General features: G+C 34.7%; 1 protein-coding gene across 1 annotated transcript in view; it reads left to right on the forward strand.

Moving 5' to 3' along the window:
* The window catches only part of LOC149075796 (uncharacterized), a 54892-nt gene that overhangs the window by 25681 nt on the left and 9379 nt on the right, over positions 1-19832 (forward strand). Inside the window, exons 7-15 of the mRNA XM_089243305.1 lie at positions 230-358; positions 2468-2759; positions 3556-3629; positions 6518-6622; positions 9490-9569; positions 11115-11166; positions 11542-11815; positions 13199-13352; positions 15728-15882. Coding sequence (XP_089099431.1) covers positions 230-358; positions 2468-2759; positions 3556-3629; positions 6518-6622; positions 9490-9569; positions 11115-11166; positions 11542-11815; positions 13199-13352; positions 15728-15882 — 1315 coding nt within the window. The remainder of the gene's footprint in view (positions 1-229; positions 359-2467; positions 2760-3555; positions 3630-6517; positions 6623-9489; positions 9570-11114; positions 11167-11541; positions 11816-13198; positions 13353-15727; positions 15883-19832) is intronic.

The following is a 19832-nucleotide window of genomic DNA, read 5'->3' on the forward strand; positions in this document are numbered from 1 at the left end:
CCCCATTTGCTGCAAAACTTTGCTTTTACTACATTTTTCATGACAGGGTGTGTTTTTTTTTTTTTTTTAAAGTTATAAGCACGATCCACATTTTTTGGTCTTTATGAGTTTATCAGTAATTATGCTGTACTCTTTGTGAATTGTTTGGATTTTTTTTAACCTTTTCATGTGTGAACTAAAAACCTATAAAATATAAGAAGATATTCAGTTTATTTAAATTTAATTACAGCAAACTAAGCCAAAGAAACAGCCTCAAACAAGTTTTACACCACCTGATGAAGAAGATGCGTGCATGGAACCAACTGTGGAGGGCAAAAGAAAGCGTAGAACTCGAACAGCTGTGAATATGGCAAAACTGGTAAACTTTCTTCTTCTTTAACTGATGTTTTCACATTCATCGTCAATTAAAAGAGAGTTCGGGACAAATAGATATAGTTGGCACAAGTTCATTTTAATTCTAGTTTTCACAGTGCTAATGGTTGTTGTTAGTAAAGTTGTATTACTGAATTAGAAGGCTTAGACTAGGACTTATTAAACACTAAAACGTAGTATTCAGTAATGCAACAGCGATGATGCTGACATTTATCATTGAAGCATTGAGCAAATGAACTTGTACTAGTGCAAGTTTTTCGTCCCAAGAAACATTAAAAATTTTCTTTACTATAACTTTAGTAAGTGCTTTAGTAATGCTTCAGAAAATTGGATTTGTAGTATTGCCAAAACTCTGAAATCTTGTCTTTAAGTTTTTATTTAAGTCTAATTACTGTGATTTCCAGAATTATGTTGTGTATAGATATTATTAAATGTAAGCTAATCACACAAAAACAACCTTTTTCCAATTACTGCTGGATATATAATTTCTCCACTTGCAATATTTCTATATATATATATAAAATTGATTTTCTTTCTGTGTGTATGTTCTCCTCCATAGAAATATAAAATTTTAGACCGATCATCACTAAATTTTGCTCCAAATATACGAAACAGGACCCGACTTGAACGATAGGCTACTTTAAAAGTTCGTCAGAGCTAGGCAAAAAACTGTTAAGCAACAATGGTTTCTGAGCCTCAACAATGACTTTTGGAATGTTTACTTTGGTTACCGTGATTTCTTGAGCCCGGGGGAGATTTAAATGCAATTGCTAGTTTTCACAGATGTTTAGTAAAAAAAAAAAAAGTAACTTTTAAACTAATCATTGAATTAATTTGAAAATTTTTATGTTTACAAAATAACATCTTGTCTATAATACTTTACATATATATTGTATCACTTCTATTGTCTAAAAATTTATATTTCTAAAAAATTATATTGTTTTTCGGTGAAATTGTTTTTTCCACTGCCAAAAATCGGATTTATAACTTAGCCTCATTGCTGTAACAAAAACTACTATTTCAATTATACAGGGCATTTTAGTTCAACTGAGCTAAAACGTGCTCTTTACAATAATAGTTATACAGAATGTTTTTTAGCTCAATGGACTAAAACATGCTCTTTGTGATAATACCTTGGATCCCCACATGTTAAGCAGCAAACGTTCGTCACTCACAATAAAATATGGTAAATAAAAATATTATAACAGTTATGATTGTACAAAGTCATTCATATTCCTCTTTGCCACATTATTCCTCACAATGATACCAAACATGCAGAGATTATGAGATGATATAATGGGTTAAAAAATTAAGATGTGTAGTTGGCTTCCGCGAGATACTGAGTATCTACGATGGCAGCATAGTATGATGTGTGTGCTGGGTACGTAGGATGGCACAGCGGTTAACAATGTGTTTCAGAGATGTATATGCCTTTACAATGGTTTGTAGTCTTTAATGCTGCCAGTATACAGCTGGAGAAAAAACCCTGGGCAGTGCCGGGTGCTATAGCTAGTTCACTGTTAAAGAGTGGGTAAATAATTTGTATAAAATTTTTTACTCTTTTGAAAATATATTACCTGATTTTTTTTAAACTTTTAATATTTGAAAATCAATAAATTCTTTTGACATATGACAGATTGATGTTTAGGAAAAATATCAACAAAATAGATAAATATTCTACTTGCTTTCAACCCATCATGAAAATCTGATCATTTCTAATTAGATAAAATTTACAAGTGGCATAAAGAAATTTTGATTTTCATATTTAGCATGGATGTTGAGTTCATCAAAAAAAAACCGAAGTAGTTGAAAGACATTATTTCTATGTGGGCTACACGCGCACGTTTGTGTTTGCTTACACGTCTGACTTCACTGAATCAACATTTGCAAAAAGTATGCTGCATGTTCTATAGTGCATGCTACCCGGTCATGTTTTCTTGCTGCTGTTGATGTAGTTTGACTTTGATCTTTTTTTTTACACAATGTTACATTCATGTGACAAATCTGATTGTTTTTTGTCTGTACAGTTTCTCTTATTTAAGAGTATTTGTTTTATAACATAATGAAAACAATAATAAAGGGGACTTTTTTTCAGGCTTTGATGTATGATGAAGGCTCAAAAGATAGTGAACATTCCACATCAAGATCAACCGAGAAGTCGAGGCGCAAAAGAGGTGCTAAAGGAAAGAAAAAAGGTTATAAACCCTGGGATCTTTCATCAGAATCTTCCACAACTGTTGAAGAAATAAGTGAAGAAGAGGAGGAGGAAGAGGAACCTGAAGAGGAGCTTCTCGTTTTCACTGTGAATGAGGATGAGTTTGCATGTGAAGAGGTTGAAGAAGATGCAGAACCTGTGATAGTTAGACGAGCTAGAACAGCAAAGAAAGGTTTGCAATGAAAACTTGCATATTTATTTCAGAAACGTTGGTTAGTTGAGTTTAAGTTATGGTATAAAAAAAATAAAAACAAGAAAATTTTTTTTATAGATTAAATTTTTATATGAATGCGTGGGAAGGCCATTTTGTTAATACAAACTATGTTAAAATATGTAGTTTTTCTAAAGGAAATTTAATTTGTAGTTCCATAATTGATGGAACTTATCAGTGAATCTGAATTAATCTTTTATCAGCCGAATCAAGATTTGAATTGATTTTCTAATTTTTTTTTTCTGTTATTTCCTGTCCTGATCCTTTAGTTTAGAGATATCAACCATAAAGTTCATGAAAAAAAATTTTCTTGTATGTTTTCTGGACTTTCCCATGTCCATAGAAACAACATTAAAATCAAAGCAAAAAATTAAATTTTATTCTTCTATAAAAATTGCTGATTTAAAAATTGCAAATTTATGGATAAGTGCGGAAATGCATGAAATTTTTGTTTTGTAAAATAAGTTTGGAATCTAGTGCATTCAGGGGAAAAAAATCAAGTGCTTTCCTGTAAGAAAAATAATTGTTTTCAATTAATAAAACTGATGTTCCCAATTGTGAACATTGATGGTGAAAAAGTTAATGGATAACATTTTCATCCCTAAAAACTTGGTGTCATAATCAAAATAAATAAGTTAATAATTTAGTTAGTAGAAATAGAGTTAAGAGAAATAAGAGGCGTGATATTTTTTTGGTTGGTTTTGTAATAGAATGTTTTACAAACTTAGAGATGGTCATGGATTTGTTTGATTTACAGAAGATGATGGAAAAGAGTGTGTTGTAGATGATAAGCCTTGCTCAAAATGTGGGAAACATGATCGGCCTGAATGGGTAAGTTCTTAAGAACATTATTTTTTCAAAATTTATTAAGTTATTTAACAATAAAGTTTCTTCTTTCATGGTAAACTAAAATAGTTGCAGTTAAAAAACTTTATGAAAGTATTTGTTGTGTTCAAGTTGCATTCAAACACATCTTTGTCTTGTGGTGATATTTCATAACTTTACTCATATTTTGAAGTATTTGATAAGCTTATTTATCTAATTTAAGTTAATGATAATCCTTCTTATTTTATCTGAGTTAAGTAATGATTTCTCCTTTTTTTAAGAATACCTTGTTTCCATTTGATAAAAAATTCCTTAAACTTATTTTTACCATCAACCTGTGGTCCCTGAAAAGCTGAAATGTATAAACACTCAAATATTCCTGTGATTGTATATTTGCTAAGTTGTGGGAATATACAGTGAAATTTGTACGAAACAGAATGTCAACAGATTCCGTTTTAGACCGTTTTCCATTTTATAAAGCTGCAAATAAAAGCACTAATCATTGAACAGACTATATTTTGATTCCGTTAAAGACAGGTTTCACTGTGTATGTATATATTATGCTGGTACTTGAGAACTGGGCAGTTCTTGTCCATGGTTTTTTCAAATTAAGTTTTTCAAAATCAAACATGCAAATTGAAAGGGAAAGAATTTGAAGACAAATAATAGAACAATTTATTTTGAATGGCGCTCCACATCAGTTATTTTTGGATGCAAAGATTCTCTTAGAAGCCAAGCTCTCATAGCATATCACAAATTTCTTATCTAATTTTTCTGTTTTATGTCTAATAAAACAAGTGTTCTCATGAAAGATTTTCCCTGACTTGGTGATAGGAAAAAACATCATGGAGCTTATGAGCAGAATATGGTGAAAATGCTTACATATTGCAACTCATCAAAGGTGGGCAGTAAATTAAAATTGACAGTTTGTCCAAGTTACTTTTTTCAAAGCTGAGGATGTTATGAAATAGATTTTAAAATGTAATAACTATCTATTATCTTAATCAACGCATTTTAAGATAGCATCTTCGTGGTGTGAAAGGGGGACAGAGACAATAGACAGAGATAGAAATAAAAACTGGAGAAGACAGAGCTCTCTCTCTCTTCACTATCAAGATTTTCCTGTGTGTACTAGATGTACAGTTTGTTCAGTAGTGTTTAGTTTTGCTTTGTGAATAAATTGGTGTTGTCGTGTATTTAATCTTCATACCTTTACCTCATTTTGAGGACTTGGTTGCAAAGTTATTTGTAAAAACAGTTTTTATTAATATTCACTTATTTGTAGGAAAATTTAAATGAGGAGTCATACCCATTTCTATTGTACATATGCTGTGCATGTAATGTTTTCTTCACACATATTGTTATGTGAGTTAGCCTTTAAGGGAAATAAATTGACTTGCTCACTGAGTATTCTGCAGTTGTGATCTGACAAAAACAAATGTGATGTCATTGTTGTACTTTTTCATAAAAATTAAAAAAGACAAATTATGAATTTTATTGCTTTAATTTGATCACTCATTTTTTTGTATGTGTAACTGATCAATTTTTGTTTTTATGTATCCCACTTTATTTCTCAGAATAAATACTACATGAGCATTATCAGAACATACAGTAGCACTCAAAAGTCTTTTGACAAATGCAGTAATGTTTGTAATGCCAACTTATTTGAATGCACTGCCCTGACCTTGACATTTAAAGCAGAAGGAAGATATTTATCGACACTTGTAGCTGAAATTTGTTTGATTGGAATTAGTGAGCTTTTATTGTCTAATTTCTGTTTTTAGGTGGATCAAAAGTGTTTTGACAAATATAGTTTAATCACATATACAATAATTAATTCTTATTTAATATGAATTTACGGTAGGATTTTTTATGCATAACACACCGGGTTTTTGGACAGGACACACGGGATAAACTGTGTGAAACTGTCCAAAACCTCCAAGTTTCAAAATGTTATGTTGAAACATATAGATTTTCTTTTCATGATACTAAGATGTTTAAAAAAATACTAGCTGAGTATAAAGCGGTTTAACTAAATCAAAACTCTTTCAAATGGTGGTATTTGATTTTTTTTTATTTTAAAGTTAACTATTTCATTAATTCGATGGTTTTAACCCTTTACTGGTGTTGTAAAAATTCTGTGCATAACTGACAAAATACAATACTTTCTGAAAAAAACACAAGGACAGGTTTCATTGTAAAATTGTTATTTTATAACCACATGTTGTCTTTTATGAGGTGACACACAGCGTTATCATTGATATTCCAGCACAACCATGGCAGTAAATATAGCTCAAAATTTATTAGACATTACCCAAAGACAACAAAATTAGAGTTTTGTTGGTGGTGAAGTCAGTTATAACTGGAATGCCATCAAGTATTTAAGGACTGAGTTTGATAGATGAATCAGAGCCAGAAATTACTTGAATTAGATGATTTTTCAGTTTTTTGAAAAAAGAATGGGAAAAAATACCCACTGAGAGACCACACACATGGGACAAACTTATTGAGTCCATACTAAAACAGCAAATAGTTTTACAATCAAAAAGTTTTCCAATGAAGAGTTGACTTATTATACATGTCCATGACATGTCAAATTTGACTATTTATTAATTATTTGCTTTCTTTGTTTGTGTCGAAAGACTTTTGATCCACCATAAAAAGTGATTAAATTTTTTTCTGATTTTACAAAGTGTCGATAGACATTTTTTTGGTCATAATAGTTTGTAATGAGATTCAGAGTTTATTTTTCATAGCTCATTAAAAAATTCAATTACAAAATTTCCAGACAAATTTATTGTTGTCAAAAGACTTTTGAGTGTTACTGTAGCTTCCAAAATAAAACAAATTTTATCTTGTAATTTTTAGTCTGAAAGAAATCTATTTTCTTGTAGATTCTGCTCTGTGACAAGTGTGATGATGGGTATCATACAAGTTGTCTTATGCCTCCTTTGATGGCTATTCCTGATGGAGATTGGTTTTGTCAGCCTTGTGAACATGTAAGAAATCTTCTATATACATACGTGTTATAGCCTATATGCGAAGATCCGATACTTTTTATATTGTCCGTAAAATTATTCATAATGCACATACATGTACATTGTTTGACAAAAAGTAAAACATTGATATACACATTCCAAAAAAGATTGTGATGAAACATTAAAATTACATGTGAATTATGTTTATGGTAAAAAAACTTACAGCCAATCAAAACACACCAACACTACTAAACATCAGAACTTAGTTTCAGCAACACGGGATATAATTTCTTAGTATTAAAAAAATGTGATTGTAATCCTTATTGTATAATCAGTATAGATTAGCTGGGATTCCTTGGTGGATTTCATTCCTTGCTCCTTTTTTTAAGAATTATTTAGATCAAGTGAATAAATGTAAATGTGTGTGTGTGTGCGTGTGCACTGAAGAGCCAAAAAAACTGGTACACCTGCCTAATATCGTGTAGGGCCCCCGCAAGCCCGCAGAAGTGCCGCAACATGGCGTGGCATGGATGTCGACTAATGTCTGAAGTAGTGATCACGAGGGGGTGGAGATCTCTTCTGAACACCACGTTGCAAGGCATCCCAGATATGTTCAATAATATTCATGTTTGGGGATTTAGGTGGCCAGCGGAATTGTCTAAAGTCAGAATAGTGTTCCTGAAGCCACTTTGTAGCAATTCTGGACGTGTGGGGTGTCGCATTGTCCTGCTGAAATTGTCCAAGTCCTTCGGAATGCACAATGGACATGAATGGGTGCAGGTGATCAGACAGGATGCTTACGTACCTGTCACCTGTCAGAGTCGTATCTAGATGTATCAGGGGTCCCATATTATGCCAACTGCACACGCCCCATACCATCACAGAACCTCCACCAGCTTGAACAGTCCCCTGTTGACATGTAGGGTCCATGGATTCATGAGGTTGTCTCCATACCCATACACGTCCATCAGCTCGAAGCAATTGGAACCGAGACTCGTCAGACCAGGCAACGTGTTTCCAGTCCTCAACAGTCCAATGTTAGTGTTGTCGGGCCCAGTCGAGGCGTAAAGCTTTAGTCATCAAGGGTACACGGGTGGGCCTTCGGCTCTGAAAGCCCATATCGATGATGTTTCGTTGAATGGTTCGCACGCTGACACTTGTTGATGACAATCTGCAGCAATTTGCGTAAGGGTTGCACGTCTGTCACGTTTAATGATTCTCGTCAGTCGAAGTTGGTCCCGTTCTTGCATGATCTTTTTCCTGCCGCAGCGATGTCATAGATTTAATTTTTTACCGGATTCCCGATATTCAGGGTACACTCGTGAAATGGTTGTACGTGAAAATCCAAATTTCATCGCTACCTCGAAGATGCTATGTCCCATCTCTCGTGCGCCGACTATAACACCACGTTCAAACTCACTTAAATCTCGATAACCTGCCATTGTAGCAGCAGTAACCGATCTAACAACTAAGCCAGACACTTGTTGTGTTATATAGGCGTTGCCAACCGCAGCGCCGTACTCTGATTGGTTCCATATCTCTTTATTTGCATACGCATGCCTGCACCAGTTTTTTTTTACCAGGAGTGCTGTATTGAATTCCTGTTTATTATTACAAATGTGTCCGAATCTACAAATTTGCAAAATGAGTGTGTTGCTGAATATTTTGGTGTTGATGTTTGAATGCCAGTATCTTAAACTGTTAACAGAAAATCAAAGTCTTCTCTTTTGTCATAAACAACTGTTTCCCATTTATTGTTATTTTTGTATATTTTTATATCCAGGAACATTATTGTATTCTTTTGTGGTTTCCTTCAGAGAAAGCTCTTCAGGGTAGATATGGGGGAAAATGCTGTTAAAATTGCATTTGTTGAAAATGAATAGATCATCAATTTAATGGAAACCAACAAAGGGGGCTTTGACAGTAACACACAAAGTTTGCAAAGTGACCAAGAGTTTTGGCCTAAGTGTAAATTCGCTGCCTAAGTATGAAGTGATTCTGACTTTGGCTGGCCGTTTTGTGAAGTGGCTGGAGATCCCTGGTCAAAGCTTGATGTGCTGATGTAAGACGCCCAGTAGGAGCCAAATCCATTTTTTTAATCCCCAACGTGTGATATATTTCTATACAAAGCAGCTGTATTTCATTTGCACCGTGTGACGAGAGAAAAAGAGCAAAATTGAAGGGAAACTATAAAAATAACTATATAAACATAGTTTTTCTGCCAAATTTTGGAGAAAAAAAATGATTACAGCATTGTAATGGGCTGCTATAACTAACATGGACATAATTATGATGAAAAAACTTGCCTACTTGATGATGATCCCAAATCGTGTCCTTTGTTATTGGACTTTTGCCAGAGATCACTGACCACTTCTCGAACTGGCCAATTTTGGGCTTTGGCAGTAACATATATTTGTACAAATATATATTATATTTTCAAGCAGGTTATTCTCGAGGGTCTCCTTGGCATCAGAGTTTTGACGACCAATTTCAAAAGTTAAGGAAACCTGGCCATAAAAACCTGCCCATAATGTTATTCACCTTGCTATCTGATGAAAAAAGTTCTTGGTTCTTTCCTTATTTTGAGCCAGTAATTAACAATGTTTTAAAATGTTTCAGGCAATGAAAACTGAATTATGTTTCATAATATAAAAAAAAAAAAAAAAGAATATTCTTGATTATTCTCCAATTTCTACTCCAATATTCTTGTTCTCCGAGAATATTCTCACCTCACTTTCAGTTGGCACCTAAAGTTCTTTTTCAGTTGCCAAGTTTTGTGCTTCACATGAATCAGTGCATTAAGTAACAGCTTGTATCCAAGTCAAATATAGATGAACACTTTTGCATCATTTTGATTTTTTACTCTTACACGTTCATAATTTTTGCAGGTGTTTCTGTGCCATTGTCTTAATAAAGAGCTTTCAAAATTGGACCAGCTTTTGAAACAAAAAGAAAGAGAGGAATTAAGGTCTGTTAAATTTTGTATTGCACTATAAAAAGTTTTATAAAAGTTTTCTTATAAAACTAGAAAAATGCAACCAATAAGTTTATCAGATACATTCAAGCGAATGTAACCAATAAGCTTATTGGTTGATTTTTCAAGTTTTGTTTTATTTTAAAATGTCAAATATTGTGCAAAAAGATTCTAAAAAAATCACTTTGAAGCACAATGGGTAGATAAATACCTCAGTATGTCCAGTTTAAAATTGTACAGCACTTTACATTAGTGGTTTTTAACCTGGGCCAAAATGTGGCCTCAGGATATTATAAGGAGCTACGGGTGAAAATCGGGTAAAGGGAAGCTGAGAAAGGTAGTTAATCTTTTAAGAGACAAGATATCTCATCTCCTTAAAAGCTGCTTATTTGAGAATTGACAAGCTCAGATGTTTGAGAAGTTTATCTCTCAGCGGAACACTTTTCCCTATACCCTGTACTTTTCATCTGCTGAAAATCAGAAGTAAACTTACTTCATTAAAAAAGATATGGCATTGTGAAGGGGAGGGGAGTTACTGATTTCTGCTGTGCTTCCTTGCTTAAATGGTCCACAGAGAGCTGTGAAAAAAAATTAGGGTCCGAAGAAATAAAGCTCCCAAGGGAAGTATGATGGGAAAAAATGTGATCACTTTCAGAATCCAGCAGAGCTGCCCATAGAGACTGGATCATCTTAATGACTGGGGACGTCATGCTCATAGAAAGCTATGATGAGATCTGGTACTATGAACTCTGCGGAGTAGGCAAATTTTTTAAATGTTACTTCCAACTTAAGTACGTGGCTTCAGAACATCACTTTGCTCGGGAACCCCTATGTTGAGACAGCCCTGCCCAGAACTGCCACAAAATGCCAAAAGCAAGGCCACTGCACAAGGTGGGAACTGATTAAGAATCATATGTTGAGAGAAGCAATTCATTGTGTAGGTTTTTTGGATCTTTCATCCTATATTTTACAGGACAGACCTATTTTTCACATTTAAATTCAGCTCTTGGGAGGGTGATCGCTCCTTTCCCTCTGGATCATCTGTACTTGGCCCAGGGATCCAGATCGACCTTATTATTCATAGTTTTGTTGATTATAAATTTAATTTTTATTAAATTCAATTATAAGGAATATATAATGAATAAAAAAATTTAGTTTTGACTAAATTCAATGAGTAGAAAGAGTCTTCTAGATTAGAAGGAAGAGAGAGAATAACAAGAAGTTAAGAAACACAGATGCATATAATGCTTTTCTGGTGAGTACAGTTTAAAACGTGAAGCCATGTATTACATAATGCTCTGAGACCATCCAACCTTTGGGTAAGAGCACAAAGGTGATCTCTCTGGGTAGTCGGTGGCCACGCCTGTCTGTATTATATAATTAATGTGTAGTTGTAATTGTTGGTAAGTAGTGTAAGTTTTGGAAATAAAATAATTTTCATGAGAACCATTTTTTTTCTCCCTAGTCTTATTTAAAATATTAAAATACAATTTGTATGATTTTATATTGAGAAATATATAAAATTTACTTTATTTTCAGAAAGCAACGTTTAGCATATGTTGGCATAAGTCTGGATAATGTCTTGAAACCAGTAAGTAATCAGTTTTCCTTTCTTTGAAAATTACTTTTTAAAGATTTAAAATAGTGAGTGATAGTTGTTAAATCTGGGAGTTCATTGTTCTTTCTCACAGAAAATTGAATACAATTTTACATTTATTTATGAGTATTCCTCATTCAAGTAATCCTGCCACAAGTTATATCCCTTTCAAGCTTGTTAATCAAGCAAGTAAGAAAAACTCGTTAAAAGTCCCCAAGTTTTTATATATTTAATAAGTTGAAGTCAATAGCATAATAAGAGAGCATAAAATTTTGTGCAAAGTTTTGATACCTGCGTAAATGAAATAATATTTTTTTTCCTATTCATTTTCAAACTATTTATTTGTTACTACCAATTAAATTTTTTTAGGATAAGAAAGAATCTGACGATACTGAACAAGAGGAAGATGATGCAGATGAGGAAGAAGAAGAGGAAGACAGTGCTAGTGACCACAGACGTAAAGAGAGAAAAGTTCAAAAAGCTCTCAAAAAGAGGACAAAAGAAGAAAGAGCAGAAGAAGAATACAATGAAAAAATTTACAGTAAACGTTCCTCAAGGACACGTAGAAATGTGAATTATCAGTTCAAGGAGTATGATGAGCTCATAGCATCAGCTATTGGTGATGATTTGATGGACTACAAATGTAATTGTTTCACATATTTCATATTTTTTTAAATAACGTGATTTTCACATATTCCCAAGAGATCATTACGATCTGTCCAGGGAATTTGTTAGTGTTAGTCGACATCTATGCCCGAACCCAGACCTGCACAGTCAGAGACTTGTTCTCCTAACCACTGTACTGCCAGGTGGCCATAGGAAGAAAAGAGATAATTATATATTTTCATAATTTCGCCATTGATCATATTTGCAATACTGTTCGTGATTCTTTTTCATGTGAATACAAGCCAGTTTCTGATTTGAAAAAGACTGTAGAGAGCAGTCAGACCTTCAACATGATGCTTAAATAACAGTAAAATTCGAACACTTGCCATTTTCACTTTAAAATATAAAAGTGAGATGGCAGCATCAAAATATAACATTTAACAAGCATAACTATAACATAAATATGTGAAGGCCACGCATGTACACAACACATTCCTGCATGTACCAACTCATTGGAAATTCTGCAGAGGAATGAGTAGGAGGTGCATGTATGGTTGAGTAGTAAAAGTGTAAAAGTGTTCTGTGATTTCTTTCATACTATTTATGTATGACTAGCCCCATGTACATTGGGGGGTCACTTTGGTGATTATTATCTGCATGGCAACTTTTTTCCTCATGGAGAAAAAAGGAGGGACAGAGATCCCTCAAAAGAGGCCCATCTTTTTTGCGGAATAATGGTGGGCACTTTTGTTCAGCCCACGTGACTAGTGATGATTTTTGAAAAGGGGGGTAGAAAGAATACAGGCATAACCTAAATGCTATTAAACGGGTTCCAGCAAAAATCACTATTACCAGTAACTTCCCAGGATGCATAATTTTCCATGTAAATGGGGCTTATGAGCAAAGATTTGGGTTGAAATTATAACATCTTTTGTTAGAATAATTTAGGTTTTTTTTTTGGTCTGTTGAAAATGATGATTTGAACAACTGGAAAGATCCCATCGATTCTCATTCCCCCATCTCTGCTGAAGATGTCTACCATATATGTGATTAAATGTTTGAAACTGAAATTTCTTCTGGATATATAGTCTCTCTTTTCCTTGAAATCATTCTACCAATTTCATTTGCACTAGCTTATCTCTGATTATTCCTCATGCTCATTATATAAATTTAATCAAATCTGAGAAAATTGAAGCAGTATAAAAATTTCTAGCTGATTTGTAAAGCAATTTTTTCACCAATCAGATTTAAAGAAACATTCTTATTTCACGGAATTCTCGTGCTTGGTGAAAGTCTAGCTCTTTTGGCAGTTTGTACAGTGAATATTTAGGAAATTGTGGGCCAAAGTTTTAATTGGATTTAAAAAATATGAGACTTGAAAAGTAAAATGGTTTATTCATTATTTATTATTTATTTTCAGTTGAGGAAGAAGCCCCAGCTTTTGAAGCAGCAGCAAAAAGTGATGCTGACTCTTATGAAGCTCCCATTAGTTTTAGGAGGAAGAGACGATCAAGGAAATTGAATGATTTGGATTATAGTGATGATGATAGTGGTGAAGAGTACAAAGGCTTAAGGTAATAAATAATTGAGTGAAATTTGTAATTTCATGTTTGGGATAGTTTAATTTTTAAATTACAGAATTATGTTCAAAAAGTTATGTGTCAATTTTTATGAAACTTTGCTAAAGTATGTACAGTCAAGCTTCTATAGTTTAAATGTATGTGTGTGGAATTTATGAGTTGAATGTAAATATATGGAATTTATGAGTTGAATGTAAATATATGGAATTTATTAAAGGGTAAAGTATCTTCAATATAGAGTGTAATTATCCCCAAACAGTGATACAGCTTCTACAGTGTTGTTCGTTGCTGTTAATGATGACAATTGAAAGCCTACAAAAGATCTCTCAAACATGCTTGATGGGAGCATAAAAATAGGTGATAAATGATAGGTGCACAAAAATCTAGCTAGAGAGGCCAGTCTGTCCCATTCAAAGATTTTGTCAAAATTTAAGAAATATTAAAGTATGACATTGGACATAAACTCAACTTTAATATAATATGCATAAGAAATAGGTTTGTGCGTGAACAGCTAACATCAATTAAAAAAGGCCTGCCCTATTACACAAATCAAAGCAAGTCAGTTATATCATGCTGATTTCATTAGTTTTGCTCGTTCTGATTTTGCCCTGATAAAAAGTATTTTAAATCATACAGTAATCATTTGTGAAATATGGCCCACAAGCAAGAAAGTTTGTCGATTCATTGAGATTATAAAGGGATGGAAAAGAAATAGAAGGACCTGTTTTCATTGAAAAAATAATGCCTACATCAGGGGTAAAGGTCAAAGGTAAAGGTTTGTTTCCTAAGAATATGAAAGTCATTTGTGCTTTGGTTTTTAATGAAATAGTCAATGACTTTTACAGACCATTTTAAGACAGGAAAAAAAACCTAAAAAAACTGCCAATAGGTGGTGCTGGTGCCAGCGACTTTGATGGAAATATGCAAATGAGATGGTTATATGAACTTGCCCTCCTAATCCACAACCACTTCATCATTGCAAACCGTGTATGTAAACCTGAGTGTGAAGGATAAAGCTTTGTTGGTGAAGTTGTTTTACATGAACCAGGAATCAGCGACCATTGCCTTGCATAAATTCTGAGTTCAGAAGAATGCGAGAATTGGAAAAGGGCCTTTAACAGCAATGGGCCTCATAAAGCTTGTTCAGCAGTTTGAGGAAACTGGAACGCTGGAGGATCGTGTAAGAGCTGGACTACCATGTTTAAGGAAGGCAACGTTTGCCATGTGTTGCAGCTGAAATGGAAGTGGAGAACTGCCAGACGCTTGCGCTTACCACCATCCTCGGTACACAATATTCTTCATGAAATTCTTGATCTGTACCCATACAGATTGCAGTCGGGCCATGAACTTTTACCAGCGGATACCGTACATAGGGAAGCATTTGCGAGGTGGGCTTTCTCCAAAATCGAACAGAATTCCACTGCGGTCTTTGACATCTTGTGGACAGATGAAGCTCATTTTTTACCTCATGGCGACGTTAATACCCATAACTGTTGCATCTGGGCGACGTCTAATCTATGTGAGTGCACACAGAAACCATTGCATTCCCCAAAAGTGACTATGTGGTATGGGTTCACAGGTTCATTCATCATAGGACCCTTCTTCTTTGAAACGCAGTGGGTGGAAAATGGCTACGGTGAATGCGTTGTTTAATGCTTCGGCACGAGAAGGTTGTGCCATGTTTGCATGAAAGAGATGCTCTTTCTACCGTCACATTTATGCAAGATGGAGCAACTAGTCACACTGCCTTCCAGTGAAGGCATTCCTGATACAGACGTTTGGGGAAGACAAAATCATTAGCAGGTGTTTCGGGTTCCCATGGCTTGCTCAGTCTCCAGATTTTACACTGTCAGACTTCTGGTTATGGGGATATTTGAAATCCCAGGTATATCGATCCTGTCCATCCAATCTGTCGAAACTGAAAGATGTGATCCACCTAGAAGTGACATGTATACATTTGGACCTGCTGCACTCTACCGTTGCTGAATTTGTGACTCGCCTGTGTGTTATCCCCTGTGGTGGTGGTCATGTGGAACACATATTACTGTAATGATTTGGAGTCATTCTGTTATTTGCATATCTTTTCTTTAACTCGTGCACGCCAGCGCCATCTATCGGCTGCATTTTGAGTTTTTTCTGTCTTAAAAAAATTAAAGGGACCTAGCGATGTTAACCCTGCAAACCGTTTTATTATTTTGGTTATTTTTCCAGTTTTTATGAATTTTTAAAGTTTCTACAGACTTTTTGCCCACCCTGCATATCGCAAACATATCCTTTCTTAGATTAATTTCCACTTCAGAAACTATATGCAAAAACAATCCATTGTTTGCATTTTAGCTATTTATTTTTAATTTTTATTTCTTAAATAGTACTGATACTGAACATACGCCTTCGGAAAATACTCCGCCTTCAGTGTCTGAAAGTGAGGCTGGATCTGGTGCTGAATGGAAAGTAGCCAAATCAAAACCCAAACGTAAGCCTAGAATTTCTCAGAAACGGAAAAGAGGAAAATTTTCAAGCTCAGGTGATTTAAAAAAAAATTTTGTGTGTGTTTATATAATGAACTTCAAATATGAATCTCTTCATTTTTCGTTGTAGTGTACTATAATAATTGAAACTACCCTTTTTTTTATTAGTTAGAGGTACTATTCCAAGAGAAAAATATCTGCATTTTATAAATTTAATTATCTTGTGCACTATGATTGATTTCCTCCCAAGTGTGCGGGAGATATTTTAAATGTGATTAAATTTTAAGTAAATATAAATATACTTTTTGTTTATTAAGTGAGCAAATTGAGAATTTATTTGAAATTAAATTCATGTGTTGAATTTAATTTCAAATGTATTAATTTCAAGATAAGTATAAAATAAAGTGATTGAAAATGATTGTTTTAAAAAAAATTATTTTTTTAATTATGTGTTTGTCTAGTTCAAAGTTTTTTTTTATTTTTTTGTGAATGGGGCAATTGTGCACAGTGATATTATTAAATACAACTATATTAAAGTGTGGGTCTAATTTTTGTAATTACTGAAAAACGGGTTCTGATTGAATGAGAAGGATTCCAGTTTTATCAGCTCAAACAATTTGCAATGAATTTTGAAATTCCATTGAACACAGTGGAACACTTAAGAGTTAGAATATAAGAGATCATTTCCAAATACAAGATGACAAAAAATAAGTGTGTGCAAATTTTCTGACGCTCTGACTGGCAAAAGTTCAGATAAAAAAAATAACTATTGCCATAATATTACAAAGGACATATTTTTAAATATAATTTGTGTTCTTTCTTTAATTTGCTGCGTGTTTTACTTTTTGCTCGTTCACTTGTTTCAAGGGCAGTAAGTGATTTAAAGAGCTAGCTTAGCATGAAGATGACTATCCGGGTCAAGGAGGAAAACACACTGTCAACTCAACTGAGAACTACGAGCTCATAAAAAAAGGGTCATTCAAAATATAAGAGTCTCTATGAGAAAGTTCACCTGTAAAATTAGTATTAACCGAGAATCTGTGTGTATGATAGCAAAACAAAAGCTTGGACTGATGGCTTACAGATTATGAAAGTGTCAACAACTTGCTGATGGAAGTAAGTGAGTATGGTTAAAAAAATGTAGTGCAGTATATGTCAGACCACTGGTAGCCAATGGGAGAACATACTTTTCACAGATGGAAAGCTTTTCATGATGGAGCAAGCGCCCTATCATCAAAACGATAGACACTGGTCTTCAGATATTCCAGGACCATCAACCATTGTTCAATGATGTCAAAACTTTGAATCCGGAATCGTTTGGAGTGGAATTTGGCCGATGGAAAGACGACTCTCATTTTTGTAGGGAGGGGGTGGTGGATCAACATGTTTACCGGAAAGATATTTTGCAAAGCTGTTGTGTTTCGATGGTCTCAAAAGCATTTTGTAAAAGATGTTTGGACATTCCAACAGGATTCGGCTTCAGAGCAAAGGTTACCCATCAGTGGTGTAAGGCCCATTTTCCTTATTTCATCACATCTGCTGAATGGCCACTATATTCCCCCCTGGTCTCAATCTGATGGATTACAGCATATGTTCATTCATTTTGAAGAACAGGGTTTGTGCTAAGAGCTATCAAATTTTGGCATCTCTGAAAAAAGCTCTGAGTCGGGAATTGGATGAACTTTCCAGTGAAGAGGTGCGGCGTATAGCTAAACATTTTACAACACATTTTGAAGCTTTGTATCACAGCTAAAGGTGTCTACTTTTTATTCAAGTGAATGTGATTGTTAACAAATGTATTTGTTTGCATAAGGAATAGTCAATTTTTTTTTAAATTTTAATAAAAAGATTATATGGGAAAAATGTTGTATACAGTTATTTTTTGTCACCCTGTATCAGCTAATAAAGATAATGGAACATATGTACATAAAGTTCAGTTGAATGCTTCACATATAAGCAAACTTCAGGACCAGAAAAAAAATGGGTCATGTAGAGGTATTGCTCCAAAGAGATTTTACTATGATTTACAAAAGAAAAGTTATTGAGAAGTTAAACTTTTTCAACATTTCCAATCATTAAAGCAATAAGAAATATTTATGTGAGATCATGGAAATGATGGGGTAGAAGAGAAAAACTTGACTTTAGCTTTTAAAAATATTGCAAGAAAACTCATCTTTTGAGTTTAGGTAGGTTTCAATATGAAATTCTAAGTATGAATGTTGCACAGTTGTGTCAAATCTCTGCAAATTATTGATTGTTGGACAAATATATGAAGAAATTGTTAGAAAAATATTTTGAAGTAATTTAGCCATGTTACTAATAAGTAGGGCTAGGATTTTTGAGTTCTAAAAACTTCTCTATAAATATGCATTTATGCTCTTAAAAAACTGCATATATATGCCCTATAAAACGGAAAATATGTCCTAAAAATTTTTTCATTCTTATCTCAAATAACACTAGTTTTAGCAAAATAATAGGATAATGAGAAGTGTTGATGCATTCTAAACTATTTTGAACCATTACTTATTGTATGAACAGAAATTCTTCGTTCTACTAACCTCATCGAGACAAAATTTCCCTTTTTAGCAAGTTTTTTCCCTCCAAATTCAGAATTAATGTGCTATTATCTATAGGTAAAAATACCTAGCCAAGTGGTGTATTTAGCTTTAGAAAAGCACAAATATATATATATGTATATATATATATATATATATACACTGCTGGCCACTCAAATTGCAACACCAAGAAAGACAAGAGATATCGCAACAATATTTATTTTGTAGATAACATGTTGACCAAGCATCAAATGATTAAATTTATAGACTTCTGTGAAGTGTGGTTCCTGCCAAAATCAGTAGCCAGAGTAGCCGCCATTGTTGGAGATCACCGCTGCCACACGCCTCGGCATTGATTTAAAGAGACTTTGGATGTGTTCTTGGGGTACAGCAGACCAAGCAGCTTCCACGCGTTGCCAAAGTTGATCTGGTGTGGCAGCTGGGGATGTAATCTGGGTCAATCGTTGAGCAACCATGGACCACATGTTTTCTATCGGCGAAAGATCCGGAGAGCGAGCTGGCCAGGGAAGCAATTCAATCTGGCGATTGAGGAAGAACCTTTGGACAATGCGTGCCACGTGTGGTCGCGCATTATCCTGTTGAAATATGGCTGTGGGCAAGCCCTGAAGGTAAGGAAGGGCAACTGGCTCCAACACCTCGGAGATGTAGCGCTGGCTTTTTAAAGTACCGGCAATGCATACTAGAGGAGTGCGAGAGTGATATCCAATACCGCCCCATACCATAATACCCGGTGCAGGACCAGTGTGGTGGTGCATAACGCAGCTGTTCAGCATCCTCACTCCACGGTGTCTCCAGACTCGAATCCGACCATCGTGGTGTTGCAGACAGAAGCGTGACTCGTCAGTAAAGACAATTTCATTCCATTGTGCCGTCCACATCCTTCTTTCATCGCACCATTGGCGGCGGAGACGTCTGTGGTTCTGCGTCAAGGGTAGACGAAGCAATGGACGTCTTCCGGACAGACCACTCTGCTGTAAACGGCGTCGAATGGTACGCGCAGACACTGGATGATGCGGTACAGACTGAATGTGCTGTGCTATGGTTCGTGATGTGGCTGAGCGATCCGTCACTGCCATACGCACAATACGCCTGTCATCACGTGAAGTGGTGCACTGAGGTGGATGCGATCGAACACGTCGGTCCGTCGTACCCTCCTGCATCCAACGATCACATATCCGCATTACAGTTGTTTGGTTTCGTCCAACACGACTACCGATTTCCCTGAAAGATAATCCACAATCTCGGTAGGCCACTATCCTTCCTCTGTCGAACTCGGATACTTGATCAAAAGATGATCGCTGTTTTCTACGAGGCATAATTGATCGTTTTTTTGAAAAAACCACAAGAAAAACACAATTGCCGTACTTCAAATCGTCGAAATCTCCAAGCCTTAAATAGCGCTTTGAAGTGGCGCCACAGGCGCGCGTGAT

Source organism: Pholcus phalangioides, unplaced genomic scaffold, assembly GCF_987345545.1.
Source record: "Pholcus phalangioides strain wild (caught in Gottingen) unplaced genomic scaffold, Ppha-v1.0 ptg000015l_1, whole genome shotgun sequence".
Lineage (NCBI taxonomy): Eukaryota > Metazoa > Arthropoda > Arachnida > Araneae > Pholcidae > Pholcus > Pholcus phalangioides.